We start from the raw sequence: 20,290 nt of genomic DNA, 5'->3' as shown, positions 1-20,290 counted from the left end.
GGATCACTTTACAAGGGCGTCCGGAGCAACTTCGGACCCTTTCCTTCACAGGATAGCCTGCTGGGGGGAAAAAAAGTAACGGTCCTTCCGTTTCTCCTTCCCCCATTCTTCACTTCCGGCCCTGTGATCCGCACCCCGCTGTTCGATTTTCCCCTCAGCTCCTTCCCCCTCATCATAACAAAGCTGCCTAGGCTCCTTGGCGGTCACCGGGACCCTCCGTCGGCGGGGGAAAAAACCCGTTCCTCCGCCACTTCCGGTGGGTGCGCGTCCTCTTTCCGTCCGCCCGGCTCCCGCGGCGGCTTCGCTGGAGTTCCGCAAGGCGGTTCCTTTGTGCTCGGATGGGCTGCTGCTGCCGCCGGTGAGACGCGATGGAGCCGGGCGCCATGAGCGAGGCGGGCGGCAAGACTCCGGGTAAGAACCGCCTTCCTAGGAAAGACCAAGCCGGAGCATCGGAGCCGGGAACCGGGAGAGGGGGGGGGGTGAGGGACCCGGCTGAGCAAGCGATGCCCGCCCGGCCTTGTTCGCGGGAGGGCGGCGGAGACGGACGCGTGGCCGGCCCGGGCTTGGCTCCGGCTTCCCGCTAAGCCTCGGGCTTGGCTGGCTCCTCCATGCTGCCAAGCGGGCGAGAAGGCGGCTGGGGCCAAAGAGGCTGCTTGTCTGGGGGGGGACGACTTACTCCTTTCTCCCTGCCCCGCCGGCCCGGGTGGATGCAATGGATACGGTTTTCCCGGTGCTGCTGTGCCCTCCAAGCGGAGCCTCCCCGGTGGGAAAGAAGGCTGGGTCGATCCCCCCAAGAAGCCTTTGAAGCATCGGGCCACGTTGCTTTTTATTTCAAACATTTTATTTTATTTTAATAGGATCCCATAGGATGGGTCTCCTAAAGGTGCTTTTTCCCCCCCTTCCCCAAGAAGCAACTGGACTTTCTGGGGTTTTCCCCCCCACTACTTTTGAAGAGGTTTCGCTTCTCCTCCAAGAAGCTTCTTCAGCTCTGACTGGGATGGAATGGAAGGATGGAGGCTCCTGGCAGACAGAGCTGGTCATTGGCATCCTTTGGGATGAGAAGCGAAAGGTCTCCAAAGAAAAAGGCAAGAAAATCCCAGTTGTCTCTTGAAAACAAAAAAAAGGACCTTTGGGATAAATGTCTTTGGAGGTTTCCCAGTCTTCCATGTCGTGGTTATCCCAAAGGTGCTTTTTTTTTCCCCCAAGAGGCAACTGGACTTAGTGGTTTTTTTCTTTGGAAGTTGTTTTGCTTCTCATCCAAGAAGCTTCTTCAGCTCTAACTGGATGGGGATGAATGGAAGGATTTAGATTCCTTGCAGACAGCTGGACATTTGCATCCTTTTGGAAGGTCCCTGCCTTGAAGACAGATAAACCTCCAAGGGCTTCAACGACCCTTTAAAAGGATGCAAATTTCCAGCTGTCTGCAAGGAATACTCATCCTTCCATTCCCTGCTCTCCTGTCAGAGCTGAAGAAGCTTCTTGGATGAGATGCAAAGCATTTTCAGAGAAAAACCAGGAAGTCCAGTTGCCCCCTGAAAAAAAATAAGCACCTTTGGGACAACCATGACCTGGATGACGGAGGATCTCTACAGACTTAGGATGGATGGATCCTATCAACTTTGGCTTGGAGATCTGCAGCAGGGATGAAATTCCACCTTTGACACCTGCTGGAGCCATGGAGAAGGTTGACCTTTGTGGGGAGGGGGCTTTGTTTTTTTGGAAAAGAAGAGCGCAGGATGCTGACCTCAAATCGTTATTAGTGGATAGAAACTTCGCTGTAATACAGGTAGTCCTCAACTTACAACAGTTTTCTTTAACGACTGTTTGAAGTTACAGCAGTGATGAAAAAAAGAGGCATGATCAATTTTCATGCTTAACAACCTTTGTAGCATCCCAATAATCACGTGGTTCAACATTCAGATGCTTGGCAAACTGGTTCATACTTAACGACCGTTGCTGTGTCCCAAGGTCATGCGAACCGCTTTTGCGACCTCTGGACAAGCAAAACCAACGAGGAAGCCAGTTTCACCTAGCCAGGTTGCAAAATTATCAACGGCAAGGATTTGCTTAACAACGATGACGAGAAAGGTCGTAAAATGGGGCAAAACTCACTTTAACAAATGTCTCACTTAACAACAGAAACTTTGACCACAATTGTGGTCGTAGGTCGAGGACTACCTGTAGATGAAAGGGGGCTTACCTTATCCGTTATTTATTGATCAGATGCCCCCCTCCCTCCAAGGAGTCTCTGGGCATGATATAACTAAGCAATAAAAAACATTCCACAAAAACAGTTTAAAAGCAAGGGGCATGAATTAATTAACCCTCCCCAGAGGGAAGATATTAAATATAATGCAAGTCAGAGCACAGGCTCTCTATATAAGTAGAATTATTTAGCCTAATTCTTTGAGGTTGTAATCCACATAGGCTGGGCTGGTTATACAATAGGCGGCTTGGCTGGTTTGTAGTTGAGAATAACTGTTAGAAACAGGGTTTTTTTTTGGGGGGGGGAATACATTGCTTATGCATTCTGGAGAAAACATTACAATTTTAGTGGTGAAGTTAAGATTTAAAACGGAAAAAAAGTGAATTGGCCACACAATTCACATTTCTATTCAACTGGTGAAAATGCCCATCTTCCCATGCTGATAGAATTACTATAGATCGTGATAGGGAAGTAAGAACTTTGCCTTTACAGCAGTACTTTAACAGGAGCTGCTTTTAAAGATAAGTTAGTTGGTTGCTTTTGATATGCTAAGCCCCCTGGGCCTGAAGAGTATCAGAAGCAATCCACACAAGGTGCCTTTAATGCACTTTCCTTTTTCGCCCTTAAGACACTTGCCCTTAAGACACAACCAGTGGATGTTGATTTGCTCCAAGAAACCTGTATCGTTTTTTTAAGTTGAGGGTTCTGCAAATCCAGACTATCGGGTTAATGAAAGATATATTTTGGGGATCTCGAAAGATTAGAGATTCAGGAATTGGGTTCTTTTGGACCTCACTAGGAGCTAAATCCGTTTTGGCCTGGATCTTAAAAGGAATTTCCACTGATTATTCAGGAGCAGAGCTGGTGCTTAGAGCAAGGGACTGATGTCCAATCTCCCATTATTTATATGTATCTATATCTGTATATCATTTTCTCTATATCTATCTAATCTCTCTCTCTCTATATATATATATGTTTGTGTGTGTGTGTGTGCTTAGGAACCAATGACCAATCTCCATTATTTATCTATATCTCTATCATCCATCTATCTATCTATCTATCTATCTATCTATCTATCTATCTATCTATCTATCTATCTATCTATCATCTATCTATCTCTATAGCTCTATCTATCTATCAATCATCTATCTATCTATCATCTATATCTATCTATCTCTATAGCTCTATCTACCTACCTACCTACCTACCTACCTACCTACCTACCTACCTACCTACCTACCTACCTACCTACCTACCTACCTATCTATCTATCTACCACTATAGCTCGCTCTATATCTATCTATCTATCTATCTATCTATCTATCTATCTATCTATCTATCTATCTATCTATCTATCTATCTATCATCTATCTCAACTCTCTTACACACAAACACACTATCTCTCTCTCATATGTACATACATACATAAATACACACACATACACACACACACACACAATTTATTTGTTAGGTTGCAGGGGTGCTAACTCTTGCAAAAGAGTTTTGCAGATTTGCAACGGGCAGCTGGTGGCAATGTTGTTGCATCACCCCAGAAAGAGACCCAGGAGGTCGGCCTGGAGCCCAGCCAGCCCCGAGCTCCACGTGTCTGGAGCATTTGCACGTGGGCGCTTTTTGCACGGGATGCCCCCAAGCCGCAGCCGAGAGAGAGGAAGGGGCCGGGGTGGGGGAGAGTCTTTGCCGCCGCTAGGATTTCAGCCCGGGAGCGCTCCGAAGCCGAAAATCCCCGAAGGCTTTTTTTTTTCCCCTCCGGAGCCCGAGCGCCTTCGGCTAGCGACTCCTCCCTCTCGGCTTCTCGCCGGGCGCGGCCGAGCGGCCCTTCGGCCAGGCGCGAAGGCCCTCCGAGCGGCGTTCGGGCGGGGCACGAGGCCGTCCGAGCGGCTCCGGAAAGAGCCGAGAAGCGCGCAAGGGCTGGGAAGCGTCGCGTCGAGCGAGCGGAGGGACGCGGGGCTGGTTGGCTGCGGGCGGAGAGAGCCGAAGACGCGGGGCGGAGCGGAGGTACGGAGAGCCGGTCTTGGTTGTTTTGGACCGGCAGCGGCGGAAAGGGGCAGGCTTTGGGCCAGCTGCCCCCTCCCTCCCTCCCTCCCTCCTTCAGTCCCTCCCTCCCTTCCTCCCTTCCTCCCCGGTGGGTTAGCTGCCCCTGCAGGTGCAGAAGGACCACAATACCCATCATCTGGGGGGGCTCAGCCCCCTCCCCCCATTTCTTCTCTCTTGAATCCTCCTCTCCCATCGACACGGGCGGAGTTCAGCTGCTTCTGTGGTTGCCCCAAGAGAGGCACGTTCCTAAAGATCTCCGTCTCTCTCCTCTTTCTCTTCCTTTTTTCCTTTTTTCTCTCTTCTCCTTTCTCTCTTTTTTCGCCTCTCCTCTCTCACTCTTTCTTCTCTTTTTTTTTCTCTCCTCGCTCCCACTCTCTGTCTCTTCTTTTTTTCTCTTTTCTTTCTTCTTTTCTCTCTCCTTTCGCTCACTCTTTTCCTCTTCCTTTTTTCTCTTTTGCCCTATCTTATCTTTTTCTCCTTTCTTTCCTCTCTTTCTCTTCTCTCTTTTTCTCCTTTTTCTCTTTTCTCTCTCTTGTCTATCACTTCTCTCGCTCACTCTTTCCCTCTTCCTTTTTTCTCTTTTCTCCTATCCTATCTTTTTCTCCTTTCTTCTCTTTCTCTTCTCTCTTTCTCCTTTTTCTCTTTTCTCTCCTTTCTATCACTTCTTTTGCTCACTCTTTCTCTTCTTTTTTCTCTTTGGTTTCTTCTCTTTTCTCCTTCCTCTTTTCTCTTCTCCCTGTTCCTCTCTTTTATCTCTCTCTCCTCCCTCTTCTCTCTCACTCTTCCTTCTCTTCTCTCTTACACACTTTCTGTTCTATCTATATTCTCTCTCTTTCACCCTCTTCTCTTTTCTCTTTCTTCTCTCTCTCCCTCCTTTTCTCTCTCTCTCTCTCTCCTTCTTTCCCAAACTTACCAGCCTGGATTCTGACTCCCATGCTTCCCGGCAAGGGAACAGGATTAGAGGAGTAGACAGCTTACGTAAGGAGGAGATCTGGAATGTCTCCTGTTTCCTTTCGCTTATCAGCTTGACAACTTGGTGCGTTGTGACTACAATAACCATCACCCCCTCCTAGCAGGGCCAGACAATTCTTTTAAGGACTAGCTCGTGATAGAGGGAGGAAGAAAGTTGGCATTTTAAAGTTGAGGAACAAATTGGCAACTCCTTTCCCCTTGCTCTTTTGATCTCCCCACTCAATTCCCCATTGGCTGGATTCTGGATAGGCTGCCGCTCCCATCGTCCCCAGCCAGCAGGGCCAAGGGAGGGGTAATCCCGAAACAATGGAGGGTGTTTTATTGGACAGCCAAGGAAACTGGTTCTATTAGCGCTGACATTCATGGCCCTGGAGGAATTTTTAAACTTGCAATCCTTCCAGTCCTTTTGGCTTACAATTTCTATCCTCTGCGGCCAGGGATGGGATTTGGAGTCCCTCACAACCGGAAAGCTGTTGGGGCTGACAGGCGGGGCCGCAAACCGGCTGAGAAGAACCCGCTTGTGTAGACATGACCAAGCACTCTTTTCTTGAAGCTGGGCCATGTGAGGGGTTGAGCGGAGATGTCTGCAGCTTCCTTTATGGACTGATAAAACCAACTTCGATATCAGAAGCCGGCCTAAGTTTTGGGGCTGTTTCAAAGAGCCCCTGGAGGGTGGTGGGGGAACACCTCTGAAAACTCAGATGGCACTCAATGCATGCTTCCGGGTCTCCCTTGCAATGCAATCAGGGCTTCTGGAACTTTCCACAAGGCCGGGGAATTTTAAGCAGAAACAACCTGAATTTGCAGAACTCGAGAAAAAAAATGAACGCAGTTGCACTTCGCGCTTCTTTCTGTCTGTGGCATGACTAAATCCAGCCACCTGGGCCCGACTATCCGCTTGAGTTCCTTGTCTAAGAAACAGGAATTAGCGCATATTTTTGCATAATTAACAACCTTCATTGTGATCTTGTAAAAAGCCGTGGGAACTAACCTCTTCCTCCTGGTGGACAGGAGCTAAAAATGCCAGATTTCTTCTTTTATTGTTCCTGTTTCGTATTTCTCTGCCGCCGCAGCTGGGTCTGCTATTATTGCCGTAACACAGGTGGTCCTCGGCTTACGACAGTTTGCCTAGGGACCCTTCAAAGTTACAAAGTGGGACTTAATGACCGGTTTTTAAATAGTGATGACCTTTGTGCCACCCCCTACGAGCACGTGATCGAAATTCAGATGCTTGGCAACTGGCTCATGTTTATGACCGTTTCCGTGTCCCAAGGTCACGTGATCTCCTTTTGCGACCTTCTGACAAACAAAGGCAACGGAGAAGCCCGATTCACTTAACAACCCGGATTATTAATGTCTCAACAGCAGTGATTCACTTAATAGAAATTAGAGAGTAGAGTAAAGTAGATAACAGAATAAGAATAGGAATAGGAGTGGAGTGGAGTAGATAATAGGAATAGGAGTGGAGGAGTGGAGTGGAGCAGAGTAGAGTGGATAATAGAATAGGAATAGGAGTGGAGTGGAGTAGATAATAGGAGTGGAGTGGAATAGAGTAGATAATAGGAATAGGAGTGGAGTGGAGCAGAGTAGAGTAAATAATAGAATAGGAATAGGAGTGGAGCAGAGTAGATAATAGGAATAGGAGTGGAGTGGAGCAGAGTAGAGTAAATAATAGAATAGGAATAGGAGTGGAGTGGAGTGGAGTAGATAATAGGAATAGGAGTGGAGTGGAGTAGATAATAGGAATAGGAATAGGAGTGGAGTAGAGAATAGAATAGGAGTGGAGTAGGGTAGAGTAGATAATAGGAATAGGAGTGGAATGGAGGAGTGGAGTGGAGCAGAGTAGAGTAGATAATAGAATAGGAATAGGAGTGGAGTGGAGTAGAGTGAATAATAGAATAGGAATTGGAGTGGACCAGAGCAGAGCACAGCAGAGCTGGAAGGGACCTCGGAGATCTTCTAGTCTAGCCCCAAACCTATACCATTTCAGCTAAGTGACTTTCTAGTCTCTTCTTAAAAACCTCCAGTGATGGAGCACCCACAACCTCAGCTGCTCCACTGGTTAATTGGCCTCACTCTCAGGAACTTTCTCCTCAGGTTGCTTCTCTCTCTGATCAGTTTCCAACCATTATTTCTTCTCCTGCCCTCTGGTGCTTTGGAGAAAAATCTGACAAACACCCCCCCCTCTTCTTTGTGGCAGCCCCTCAAATACTGAAGTGAGGTGCGAACCCTATTGAGGATTCTCCACCGCTGGCGTGATAGTTCAAGAGTCTGGCACCTCTGGCACACATCATGTACACCGAGTAAGGCAGCTGTTGAGAAATAACAGTGAAGAAATATATGCGGCCTGTTTTCAGCTCCTGTTTTGTGTGTGTTAATCCGTGGATGTGTTTCATCATGCCTTAACATTGCTTGTCAAATTCCCTTACTAACTTTCAGGTTCTCCAAAGTTGCGTTTCTCATTTGACCTCCTCAGCCTCCATCAGTGAACCCCTATTTTTAATCGGCTAAATCAATAAAGACCTTGCCTTTTTATGCTAGAAGGGCAATAAACAGCCAGGTTCCTTTCTAATTGCACAGTAAGTAAAATTACTGGGGTGGGGGCTGTGAAGAGTGAGTCTGCTTCCTGCCTCTAAAAAAACCCCCACGTTTCTCCGTTTCTCATCCAGGGAAATACAATTTTGTGCATTTTTAATATTTCTCAAAATATTTAATTCTCCCAGGAGAGAGGTGAGTGCTCGCTTTTTACCATAGAAAGGAATTTTGATTCTATTTCTTTGTTCCAGGGATGGAGACCAGGAAGCTCATCACCGCTACCGACAACCAATATTCTGGCATGCTTTTGAAAGCGCTGGACGAGCAGCGAGGCCTCGGGCTTTTCTGCGACGTCACTGTGATCGTGGAGGACCGCAAGTTTCGAGCCCACCGGAATATCCTTTCGGCTTCCAGCACTTATTTCCACCAACTCTTTGCCGTGGCGGGACAAGTCGTTGAGCTGAACTTCATCCGGGGGGAGGTTTTCGCGGAAATCCTCAACTACATCTACAGTTCCAAAATCGTCCGGGTGCGATCGGATCTGCTCGATGAACTGATTAAATCGGGGGAGTTGCTGGGGGTCAAATTCCTCGCCGAGCTGGGCGTCCCGTTGCAACAGGTGAAGAGCATGTCTTCGGAGGCCACACCCAGCGCTTCGGAGCTGCCCATCCCGGAGGGCAATGGGCCGAAAGCCCAGAAGCTCCCAGCCCCGTCTGAGCCCCAAGCTGTAAAACTCGGGAAGCCGATAATTACGGAATCTTTTTCCCTCTACCGGGAGTCGTGTGATTCCACTAAGATCACCATTAGTGATTCCGAGGATGATGACGACGATGTCATTTTCTGCTCAGAGCTGGTCCCTTCTAAGGAACGTTCTGTGGAGACCAAAGTCATAACCCAGATCCCGCCTTGCCCAAATGGGTCTTCTGAGGTAGCCAGCTCGTCCAACAGTCATTCTCTCCCTCAACCGGTGGCAACTGCGCCTCCACGACTGCTCGACTCATCGACGGTTCTTCCAAATCCGGCTGAAAACCAAAAGCTTCTTGACCCACTTCCACCCCCAGCTCCAAAGACCACGACTCCAAATGTCCTTGTGCTCAATTCATCTCGGGTTGATGTCGCTCCAGGAGTTGGTCCGTCCCACGAAATAGAGGTGTTGCCGATTCCCGAGGAGAACCAGCAGCCATCCACCAACGATTCCTTAACTGACATGGAAACCAATGTCATCGACGAGGAGGAAGAGGAAGAGGAAGATGTGGAAGACGATGATGACATTCTGGGTTTATCCAGTCCCGGTTCAGCAAGCAGCAGTTCTCTGGTCCAGCAGCCCACCACTCCGAAACCTACCGTTGCGGCCGACAGCACAGCCGCCCAGAAGAAGCAAGTTGTGAACTTCCTGCCGGAACCCGTCTCCCAACCCAACGAATTCAAGATCCAGATCTCCGATGTTCTTTCCGGAGGCCTCAAGGACGCTCCCCCAAATGTTGCGCCGAAGCACGTCACCGAAGGGCAGAAGATCATCACCTTAGACAAAACAACGGAGATAGAAAGCTTGTCCACCGGCTGCAAAGTTTACGCCAACATCGGCGAAGACACCTACGACATCGTCATCCCGGTGAAAAACGAGGCTGACGGGGAAGTTCAGCTGGACAACGTGCCGCACAACTCGGGCAACGATTCCGCCAACCGCAAGCGCTTGAAAGTCAAACACGATGACCACTACGAGCTGATTATGGACGGGAAGGTGTACTACATCTGCATTGTGTGCCGGAGATCGTACGTCTGCCTGACCAGTTTACGGAGACACTTCAACGTTCATTCCTGGGAGAAGAAATACCCCTGTCGTTACTGCGAGAAGGTTTTCCCTCTGGCGGAGTACCGCACCAAGCACGAAATCCACCACACCGGCGAGCGGCGGTACCAGTGCTTGGCTTGCGGCCAGTGTTTTATCAATTATCAGGTGATGGCCACTCATCTTCGATCGGTTCACAGCCAAGATCCTACCGGGGAATCAAAGCTGTACCGTTTGCATCCGTGTCGGTCTTTGCAGATCAGAAATTACGCCTACATTTCGGGGAGTTCCAACAATATCCCGGTCACCAATGACAATGCCCTGGTTTATGCTGGCAGTCCTCCAAAAGAGACCCCTCAGGAACCGGTCCCGAACCAACCCGTGAAGCCAATGACTTGGGACGACATCTTCGTCCAACAAGGAAACGAAACCCTCTTTAAACAAAACCCATCGGACGGCACCTCCGAATTTGAGTTCGTGATACCAGAATCTTACTGAAGGTGTTGCGAAAAATGTGTGTGTGTGTGGGGGAAATGTTTTGTTTCGTTATCAAAAGTGGGAGGAAAGTTTTTGTGGTTGTTGGTTGTTTTAAAAGAAAAAAAACAAAACACCAGAGCTCTTTCTCAACGGGCCCCTTGGAAGCTTCGAGAGAGCTTTCTCCCATTACGAAACACGTCCGCGTGCTTCTTCTTCGACCTTTAGCCTACGGTAGTGTTTTAAAATTAGTTAATATGTGTAACTTTTGAACTTGTGAACAACAAAAAAAATTGGTCAGGAAATAAAACGATACTTGAATACAGGTGTGAAGACGCTTAGGAAGTTAGGCGCTTCGGCGTTTATTCGTATGGATCGAAATCTAAAAAGTTTCCCATTCGGAGACTCCCCCCCACCCCCTGCTCCCCGGGTTAGGTGTAGAATAACAGGAATATATATCTTCCTTGAACCACTTACTTCTATTTTCATGTTAGCACTTTAATGCTGAAAAGGGTTTCATTGTGACCACAAAACAGGCACCCAGCTAGGTTTTCTTACTGATGTTGTGGGGGGAGGGTGTCCCTGGGTGGGTGGGGAAATATATTTTTTTTTAAATAGAAATCAGTGCGTTCTTGCAATGAAACGTTATAAGGGTCCAAATCATGCTTGCTCTCACGAAACCAAGCTTAACAGCGAAAGAGGCTTAGCCATTTTTTTTTGTTGGCTTTGAAATACAGTATTTTTCGCACCGGACCATATGACGCACACATAGCTTTCGAGGCGGAAAACGAGAAAATAAAAATCTGCCTCCAAGCATCCATCCGGTATTCATCCGGTTAGCGTCCTTGCAGCAAACAGCCTGGTCAGCTTCAGCACGTTATCGCAGTCCCCAGCATGTGGCTTGTCAGGGTTCTGCTCAGTTGTGTCCATCACCGGTCAACATAGCTGAGCTGCTGCTGCTTCCGGAAACACAAGGGCCGTCGCTGCCAAGCAGCTGATTGGTGGCTGGATCGGCCTCCTGGAATACTGCCGACCGATTTTTCTAGGCAGCGGGGATCGCTGGCAATCGGCGGCGGCAATCCCCGTCACCGAGGACAGCTGATCGGGGGTATTCCGGGAAGCCGATCCAATCGCCGATCAGCTGCTCGCCAGCAAAGGTTCCAGTGTTCCGCGGTAGCAGTGAATGGTGGCAGGTGGCGGCAAATGCTGCCACCATACCAACCGCTGTCCCTCTGTCTCAATATTCGTTCTATAAGACGCACAAACATTTCCACCCACTTGGGGAGAGATGCGTCTTATAGTGTGAAAAACACCGTATATTATTGGTAATGCATGTGGGCCCTCCTTAAAAGAGAATGGAGACACTTTCTCTAAACGTTAACACTTGTTCTTATTATTGTTCTTATTATCCCGGTGATTAAGCTTAACTCAGTGGCTGTGCCATTGTATTTCACTTTTTTTTTTTTTTGGACTGGGTAGGGTAGATGGAAGAAATTATAAGATCTGGACCTTTTTCTACAGGATAAGCAGGTTAACCATTTACAGTGAATCGTTTTTTGTTTTTTTAACCCCTCGTCTTATTCCCTGGGAGGAAAAACAAAATTAGAAATCTAATTTTGTAGATTTTTTTGCCCTGAACAGTGCAGAAGCTTCCTACCAAAGCAGCCTTGGCAAATGATGTTGTATTTTTTCCCCCCTCTCTGCAACTGAGTTGGTAGTTTTTAAGAGAGAGCCTACTAGTTAGTTCGTTTTTTACAGCAGCCTCACGGAAAAGGAGGGTTGGCTTTTTTGGAGGGGGGAGAGGGGGCAGATGTGCTAGCCTTGAGTTTCCTTTTGGGGTCATGCTTTCCTTGCGTCGCAAATTGGGACTATACTTTTCCAGGGCTCGCGATTTTCCAGGGTCTTGATTTAAGCAAATAACAGAAATGGTCAAGAAGCCATGTAGTTTTGGTGATGTTTTTTTTTTCTTGTCAAGTAACCTCTTGCCCTTTTTTTTTGTAAATTATGATATTTGGAGTGGGTGTTACAGAAAGTTGAAAAGGATTGTGATGAATAAAAGTAGTTAGCGATTGGTGGTTTGTCATGAAAATCTCCTGTCCTCATCACTTAAGCTATTTTTTTTCTTCTTTTTCCCCTTTTCTGAAGTCTCTATTTCAGGGGGGGTGTTAAACTCAATTTCAATGAGGGCCTCATCATGGTTGTGTTTGACCTCGGGGGGGTGGGGGGGCGGAGTGGGCATGGCCACCTCAACATCACTCATGCCAGGGGCGCCTGTTAAGATGCCCAAGCGCTCTGCCAGCGAAAACAGGCTCCCAAACACTGTTTCCAGCTGCGACAGCCTCCTGCAACCCTCTTCCAGTGAAAACGGAGCTCGGGAGAATCCGTGTGTAGCCCTCCTGAGCTCCATTTTCGCTGGCAGAGGCACCGCGGGACGGTCCTTTGCTGTTTCGAGGGCAGCCCTGCAGGCCAGATTTAAGCCTCCCGTGGGCCGTATCCGGGTCCCGGGCCTTGAGTTCGACCCCCTTGCTCTGTTTTGTATTCAAAGTAGTATTCCTAGTCCTTAATTTCGTGTCGTCGTTTTTTTCTTTAACGTCGTGTTTTCAGCCAGGAAGTGAATGAAATTCTGCTGTGGAGTAAAAGAGAAAAATCATGTACGAAAATCCACGCTGAAAAGAACAGATTGTGTTTTCTAATAATGAGAGAAAGCGAAGTGACTCTGTATGCTGTTTTTTGTTTTTGTTTTTCTGTAGAGACTCCGTTTCATCGGGGCTAGGAGTTTCTTTTGTTTTCATAAATGGAAATGATCTTTTAAAACTGGCACTGCATACTGAAATTTAATAATTTGTGGGGCTTTTTATTTTGAAAAGAAAACACCCTCACTGTTAATCGATCTCCAGTATATTTGTCCTTTTCAGAGTCACCCGTGTCTGTCGCGTTTTATAAACGAAGTGAAACGTAACTTCATTCAGCTGCCTGTAGCAAAGGGTGTTACGTTTGCTAAGTAAAGCCCACCATGTTGCTGGCTGTCAATCAAACTTTCAGCTTAAACGTGCTACTCTCCCACCCCACCCCAGAAAATCCTGATAACCAGTAATTAAATCAGTGCCTGTTGAAAATGTCTTTTTTTTTAAATTTGCAAAACCTAAAGATGAAAGTTTCAAAGCTGTTTATCTTGTTAGAAAGACACTCTGCATGCATTTTGGTCTTCCTAGGAAAGAAAGTCTCAATATCCAAAATTAACGGGTTCTTATCACGTAGCCGGAAAGGTCTTTTTGCTTTACGGCATTGGAAATATTTTGATTGACGCCATTTCATAGTTTTATTTTTTTCAAGCACCTGGCGGTTACCGATTTAAGAAAATAGACCCTTTCCTTTTTCAGTTTCTCTCTTTTCCGTTTTATAAAAGCATCAGCTCTAGAAAGAACCCTTCTAAATTACATTACTAAGAAAGAAAGAATTCCCTTGTTTCCTTCCCCCAAAACCCACATTTACTACAGAGATGAATGGGAAGTACAACCTTGATTGAAATCTAAAGCAAAAAACGATAACAGCAGGTGAAATCATTCTAAGTATGTCTTTCTCGGAGCAAATGGGCTTGAGTTCGGATCTACCAACATTGCAAATGCCCCTGTCCTAAAAAGAGACACCATTGCAAGAATCCCTATTTTTTTAAAAAATTCTTTTTGGGTTTTCCCTCCCGTTTTAAAAACTTGCATGCAATGTAACAGGATGAAAAAAATAGCATTGTCACGCTTGCTGGATTGTTGGGGAGAAGATATTTGCTGAATCGTTGGGGAGAAGATATTCTGCATTCTGAGAGAATTCAAATATTCCTGCCTGCGTAAAGTTTGTATAAATCCAATATTTGAAAATCTTGGGTTTTTTTTTCTCTTTTTGGCGCAGGTATTTCTGAGTTATGAATTTGTTATATTGGGGGCAGGAGAGAGAGAGAGAGAGATCGACTCCTCTTCAAATGTGCGTTTGTGCATTCCTGTATAGGACGGCGAGATTAATAAGAAAATATATATATATATCAGTACTTGGTTTAATTTATTTCCTACCGGAGCATTATCACTTAGTAGCAAAACGAAAGATGCAAAAGAAAAGAAAAGAGGGGCAGTGGTTTTTATTTCGACGATGGTTTTTACAGAGCGGTGTTATTATTATTTTTTATTTTATCAATACAGTACTGTAATGTATATAGTTGTACAGCTTTTTTCCTTAACCTTTTCTGGGAATTCGTTGTTCTGCTTTTCATTAACCAATACTTGATTTTTAGTCCTTAGAGCTTTGTATGGCAAAATAAATAAGTAAATAAACACTTACCATTCTGAAGAGGTGCCCAACGTTTTTCTTCTTCTTTTGACAACAATAGCAATAGCAATAGCAGTAGACTTATATACCGCTTCATAGGGCTTTCAGCCCTCTCTAAGCGGTTTACAGAGAGTCAGCATATTGCCCCCAACAATCTGGGTCCTCATTTTACCCACCTCGGAAGGATGGAAGGCTGAGTCAACCCTGAGCCGGTGAGATTTGAACCGCTGAACTGCTGATCTAGCAGTAGCCTGCAGTGCTGCATTTAACCACTGCGCCACCTTGGCTCTTTTAAATACGGGGCTTCCTGCCTACGCAGGGGGTTGGACTCGAAGACCTCCAAGGTCCCTTCCAACTCTTGGTATTCTATTCTGTAATTTGGAATCAGATCTATCGTCCTTTTTGTGGGCTAAAAATGAAAAGCATCGTTGATTAAGTCAACGTCGTGCTGGTTGCTATACGTGGTTAGGATCCTAACCCAGTCTGCTCACTGGTGGTTTTATGTATAAAGCAAGCCCTTGACTTACAACAGTTCCTTTAGAGACTGTTCCAAGTTAGCGACAGAACTGGGGAAAAAAGTTTTGACTTAACGACCGTTTTTCATGACGGTTGCAGCGTTCCCCATGGTCCTGTGGTCAAAATTCACACACTTGGCAATGGGCTCATCTTTATGACGGTTGCAATGTACTGTGTGTGTGTGTGTGAGAGAGAGAGAGAGGTTAAAGGGAGAGGGAGGGAGGGAGAGAGAGAGGGGGGGAGAGGTGGGCTGTAGGTGGTACGCCCCGGTACGGGCGTACCGGAGCCTGCCCGAAGCACCAGATACCCTTCCGGTATGGTGCTCCAGAGGGCCCACCCACATGGGGCGTACAGCACCTGCGCAATGTTCTGCTGAGCAGCTGAAGCCTCACGGAGGGGGTAATATGCATGTGCGTGCTGCGTGTATCCATGTGGACGCCACTGGGCCCATTCCAATCATACCGGTTGGAACAGGATCTGGAACCCACCACTAGAGTGTGTAAGTGTGTGTATGCGTGTATCACGCAATCCTCTTTTGCGACCTAGCTAAGCAAAGTCAACAGGGAATCCGAATCCACTTAACAACTGCAGTGGCTCACTTACCTGTGACAAGAAAACTTGCAAAATGCGGCAAAACTCAACCGTCTCGCTTAGCAACATGAATTTTGGGCTCCATTGTGGTCGTACGCCGAGGATCGCTTGTACCAGGGTAGTTCTTGACTGAACAACTGGTTGCTTAGCCACCAAAGTTACAACCAATCCAATAAAAATGGCTGCAGGCTTGGGGGTCTAAAGAAACTTAGAATTAGGAGTGACATGATAACAGCATTCCAGTATTTGGGTGGGGGCTGCCACAGAGGTCAAATTATTCCACAAAGCACCAGGGGGAAGGACAAGAAACAAAGGATGGAAACTAATCAAGGAGAGAAGCAACCTGGAATTAAGGAGAAACTTTCCTAACAGTGCAGACAATTAACCAGCGGAACTGCTTGCCACCAGAAACCATGGACGCTCCACCACTGGAGGTTTTTAAGAAGAGACTAGACAGTTAACTGAAACAGTATAGGTTCTCCTGCTTGAGCAGGAGGCTGGATTAGAAGACCTCCAAGGTCCCTTCCAGCTCCAATCTCTTCTATAAAAAGGGACTTGCGATCAGATCTGAAATTACGACAGTCATGTGACCAAACCTTGGGGATCTGGCAGCAACGTGGCTTCATTTTAAGACCGTTTGCAGGAGCCCGTAGTCACGGGACCACATTTCAGGATGCTTTGGCCCAAAACCGGCCCTTTGTTTTCAGCCAAACTGCACCTAGAGAGAATCACCGGTTTGCTGAAGGACTCTTGAGGTTTAAATTCAAGACTGCAAATTTGCTTTTAACCTCCAATCTGGTTTACAGCCGTTACAACATACCGTATTTTTCGGAGTATAAGACGCACCTTTTCCCCCTCCAAAAAGAGGCTGAAAATCCAGGTGTGTCTTATACACCGAATACAGCATTTTTTGCCTCCCGGAACCCCACCCCCTTCACCAAAATGTCTGTGCAGAGCATGTATGAGGCTTTTAGAGAGCTCCTGGGGGCTGGGGAGGGCAGAAATGAGCAAAAAACGGTTTCTTTTTTGCTCAACCCCCCCCCTCCCCAGCCTCCAGGAGCACTCTATAAGCTTCCTAAAGGCTATCCATTGCCTTTTTTAAAATGAAAAACGGGCCCATTTTTGCAAAAAACAGGATGCATCTTATACTCTGAAAAATACGGTACATCCATAATGGACGGGCTCCGTTAACCGTTACATGGGCCAAGGATTACCCATACTTTTTTGAGTTTGCAATGATATGAAAGAATCCACTTGAGGTGCCCGCCCTCCCCAAGATTCTGGAACCCATCTATGTAACTGCCACCGATTTTGGGGGCACATCAGTTAAAATTACACATCTCAATGTTCAAAGTTGTTAAGATGAGAAGTTTGGAAAGTGGAACACGCATGAAACTACCATTGTGTGGATCTTATAAAAAAGGTGGTTTATTTGCAGCACCGCATTGAAGCATTCATCATAAACGGATCCTCCCTTGCCCATTCTATATTGAGCCACGGCTCCTGTTAGTCCCACTGCCTTTTAACACATGTTGAGCGAGGTTTAATCCAGAAATGCTACAAGTAAAAAAAAAAAAACAATCCTGTTGTTCAGGTACATGATCTTTTCGCCCCCACGTCACACTTTGTGCTTCCAAATTTTCAACAAAGCACCTCTTGTTGGGTGTGCAGCAAGTAAACTGAATGTGCAAAGCGGTAGAAATATTCATTTATTCATGCAATTTTCCCAGGTGTGCACATGCGCACACACACATATAAAAGAGGGACATGTTCCAAGTCTTTTTTTTTTTAAAGAAACCTCAAATTTAGATGTAACGGCTACAGCTGTTGATGGGACCAATTTTTTTTTTTTTTTTTTTTACCGTACCAGGCTGCTGCTGGGTGGAGGAGGCAGCAAGGGATTGCTAGACTGCCTGGGAAACTGTCAGGGAACTTTGAAAAGGAAGATCGCATGACCGCAGCGATCGGTGGTACCGAAGCAGTCACAATCTTCCCAAATGTCATTCCTTAAAAGGAGTGATGGGTCCTGGATTTTGGACACAATTCTGTAAATTGGCCCATTTGAGGTATCTTGATTCAAAAACAGTTGCCCTACGAGGCACTGCTTCATCCAGTTAAAAGATCACCACAATAAGAGTTTCAGTAGCGTATAGTTTTTCCCAATGGCTGGGGGATTCTGGGAATTGAAGTCCACATACCTTAAAGGGGCCATGTTGAGAAACACCTAGGATAGCTTTTCTCTTTATTTGAAAGAAAAGAAATCTGGTTCCACACACACACACCTCCCCCAGCACAACGCCAATGAATCTACCACTGCGTATGCCTCTTCAATCAGCAGCACTGAAATCCATAAACTATCCTGCCTTCAGTCTTGGCCATTTGCAAATTTGTCCTTCGGCTGTTTTCCTGCTCTCCACACCCTGTTTTAAAAAGAATTGATGCACTCCGACTCTTTGGGACTTCCTTGAAACGAACAGCAGAGACATGTTGCCACTTCAGCTACAGGGCTGAACTTCCCATCATCTCCAGCGATGAACAATGATAGGCTTTGTAGGAGATTTATCGGAGACTGGCAGGGATTCCAATTCTCGGAGTCATCTGGGTCAAATATATAAATCTGGCAGCCACAATCGGTCGATCCAAGTTCTGCTCCTGTTGTTTGGGTCCATTACAACCCAAGTAAATAGGATTGAAAACCTATGATTCCATAGGTTGTGATTGCCAAGCTGACTTTCTTTGAGTCTCTGCCAGTTTGGGAAATGCACAGCCGTATGCCAGTTATCAGCTGCCTTCAGAGTCAGACATTAGTGAGGCAGAAGAACAGCTGGAGCCTGTTCCCAGTGTGCGCATGAGCAGAGTTGCCAGATGAAGGGAACAGCTAAAGAACAGGGGTCAACTTGGGGGTAAGGCCACAGGTGGACTATGAATGGCCCCTCCCAGAGGAAATAAAAGAGGAGCGAAAGGGGAGTGGAGTTTGCAGGAGACAATTAGTCCGCTTCATTGCTTTGCGACTCTCTGAGACTCCTTGCCAAGTTTTGCAGATATCGGCCTGGCAGCTCTCCAAGCCAGATAAGGTCTGTGACTGTAAATCCTCCCTGGAAAGACTTTGCTGGAGGTGAAGGACCAGAATTCACCATCAATTAATAAAAGGGGGTTTTGTCGGGACAAGGAGTTTGCTTCATGCTCTCAGGAAGCCTCGGTCAGAACACATGGTCCATCCGACAGTTTGACCAAGAAGTCCAATTTTTGATGAGCTGAAGTTAGTTCCCAGATCACCAAAGGCTATTTTTAGCAAGCGATTCGCTCAGAGCATGAAAAGAAAGCAACTTTTCTTTAAAAAGAAAACAGGCCACGGTTAAATCTCCCGCCGTTAAAAACAAGCAAGGATCCAGGGCATTTTGGATCATTCTTGAGCAGGAACCTCCAAACTTGGCAACAACTTTTAAGACATCTATGGACTTCAACTCCCAGAATGCCCCAGCCAGCCACGGATGTCGGAATTCAGCACATCTTAAAAGTTGTCAAATTTGGAGAAAGCTGCTCAAGAGTGACGGCCACAAGGCTCCCGGAAAAGAAAGGAAATTGGGAAAGGTCTGGCGTGCCAGTTAGCTTGTTCCAGTACAAAAGATTTGCTGACAGTTCAAGGGACGGCATCCTCTCCCCTTCTGCTCGCTCTTCACGGCGAATAAGGCGGCGGCTTTTCGGAAGGTGGAAAATACGGTGGGGAGTAACGAGGTGGAGCCACAGTTGGGGACCAGACCAAACTCGGCGAGGGTGGTAACGAGAGCGGATCCTCTGGCAGGCCGGATGGGCTGGAGGTTGCAAAGAGGCTGGAATGCTACAGGCAGGGGGAACGGAAGAGAGAGAAAGAGAGAGAGAGAGAAGAAAACAGATTTAACAGGGATAGAAGGGACCTTGGAGGTCTTCTAGCCCAACCCTTGCTCAAGCAGGAACCTCATACCATTTATATATACACTGAGAGTTTAGGGACCGGAGACAAATTCCTTGTTTGTCCAATCATACTTGGCCAATAAAGAATCATGTTCTGTTCTGGTTCTGATTCTAGTAATGGTTCTGGTTCTGGTTCTGGTTCTGATTATGATTCTGGTTCGGGTTCTGGTTCTTATTCTTGTTCTGATTATGATTCTGGTTCGGGTTCTGGTTGTTCTGTTTTTCTGTTCTTGTTCTGCTCTGCTCTTGTTCTGTTGTTCTGTTCTGTTCTGATTTGTTGTTCTGCATTGCTCTGGTTCAGTTCGGTTCTCTTCTCTTCCGTTTTTCTGTTCTGCTCTGTTCTTGTTTTGTTGTTCTGTTCTGTTCTGATTTGTTGTTCTGCATTGCTCTGGTTCAGTTCGGTTCCCTTCTGTTCCGTTTTTCTGTTCTGCTCTGCTCTTGTTCTGTTGTTCTGTTCTGATCTGTTGTTCTGCACTGCTCGGTTCAGTTCAATTCTGTTCTTGTTCTGTTTTTCTGTTCTGCTCCTCTTCTGTTCTGTTGTTCTGTTCTGTTCTGTTCTGTTGCTGTGCCCTGCTCTTGTTTTGTTCTGCTCTTGATGGATTCAGAGTCCAGGCATCACAGGGTTCCTTCCAAAATGCCTCCCTGCCTTCGCAGGATTTATATAGTTTTTATACAATTTTTTATACAGTTTTTACAAGCAAAGCAATGAGCATATAGCAACAGCATTGTAACTGGCACATTCTCCTTGTCAATCTCCCAAGAACATCCCACCCGGAGTAGGATCGCCTATAACTCAATAGTTCCTGGTAGTGCCTGGTTCTGCTAATTAGATGAGCTCACATAGGTTAAGAGGTAAACAGCCACTGAGATCATGGCAGTGTGCTGCG

At 46.6% G+C, this 20,290-nt stretch overlaps 2 protein-coding genes across 3 annotated transcripts in view; one reads left to right on the top strand and one right to left on the bottom strand.

The window, feature by feature from the left end:
* Window positions 1-298: 298 nt before the first annotated feature.
* Window positions 299-12,214, top strand: ZBTB33 (zinc finger and BTB domain containing 33). 2 transcript variants are annotated; one of them, XM_032227999.1, is made up of 2 exons: window positions 299-411; window positions 8,020-12,214. In XM_032227999.1, exons 1-2 carry the CDS (start codon window positions 369-371, stop codon window positions 10,053-10,055), a joined length of 2,079 nt encoding a protein of 692 aa, XP_032083890.1. In that variant the 5' UTR covers window positions 299-368; the 3' UTR covers window positions 10,056-12,214. The 2 variants fall into 2 exon arrangements, with proteins under 2 accessions (XP_032083890.1, XP_032083891.1); XM_032228000.1 differs by lacking the exon at window positions 299-411 and adding an exon at window positions 3,654-4,222.
* A 6,914-nt stretch (window positions 12,215-19,128) lies between these two features.
* The window catches only part of TMEM255A (transmembrane protein 255A), a 22,099-nt gene continuing 20,937 nt past the window's right edge, over window positions 19,129-20,290 (bottom strand). The window contains exon 9 of the mRNA XM_032228548.1: window positions 19,129-19,290. Coding sequence (XP_032084439.1) covers window positions 19,129-19,290 — 162 coding nt within the window. The remainder of the gene's footprint in view (window positions 19,291-20,290) is intronic.

The sequence above is a fragment of the Thamnophis elegans genome, chromosome 12 (genome assembly GCF_009769535.1).
Source record: "Thamnophis elegans isolate rThaEle1 chromosome 12, rThaEle1.pri, whole genome shotgun sequence".
NCBI classification, from domain to species: domain Eukaryota; kingdom Metazoa; phylum Chordata; class Lepidosauria; order Squamata; family Colubridae; genus Thamnophis; species Thamnophis elegans.
This window is presented reverse-complemented; position numbering and strand designations above follow the sequence as displayed.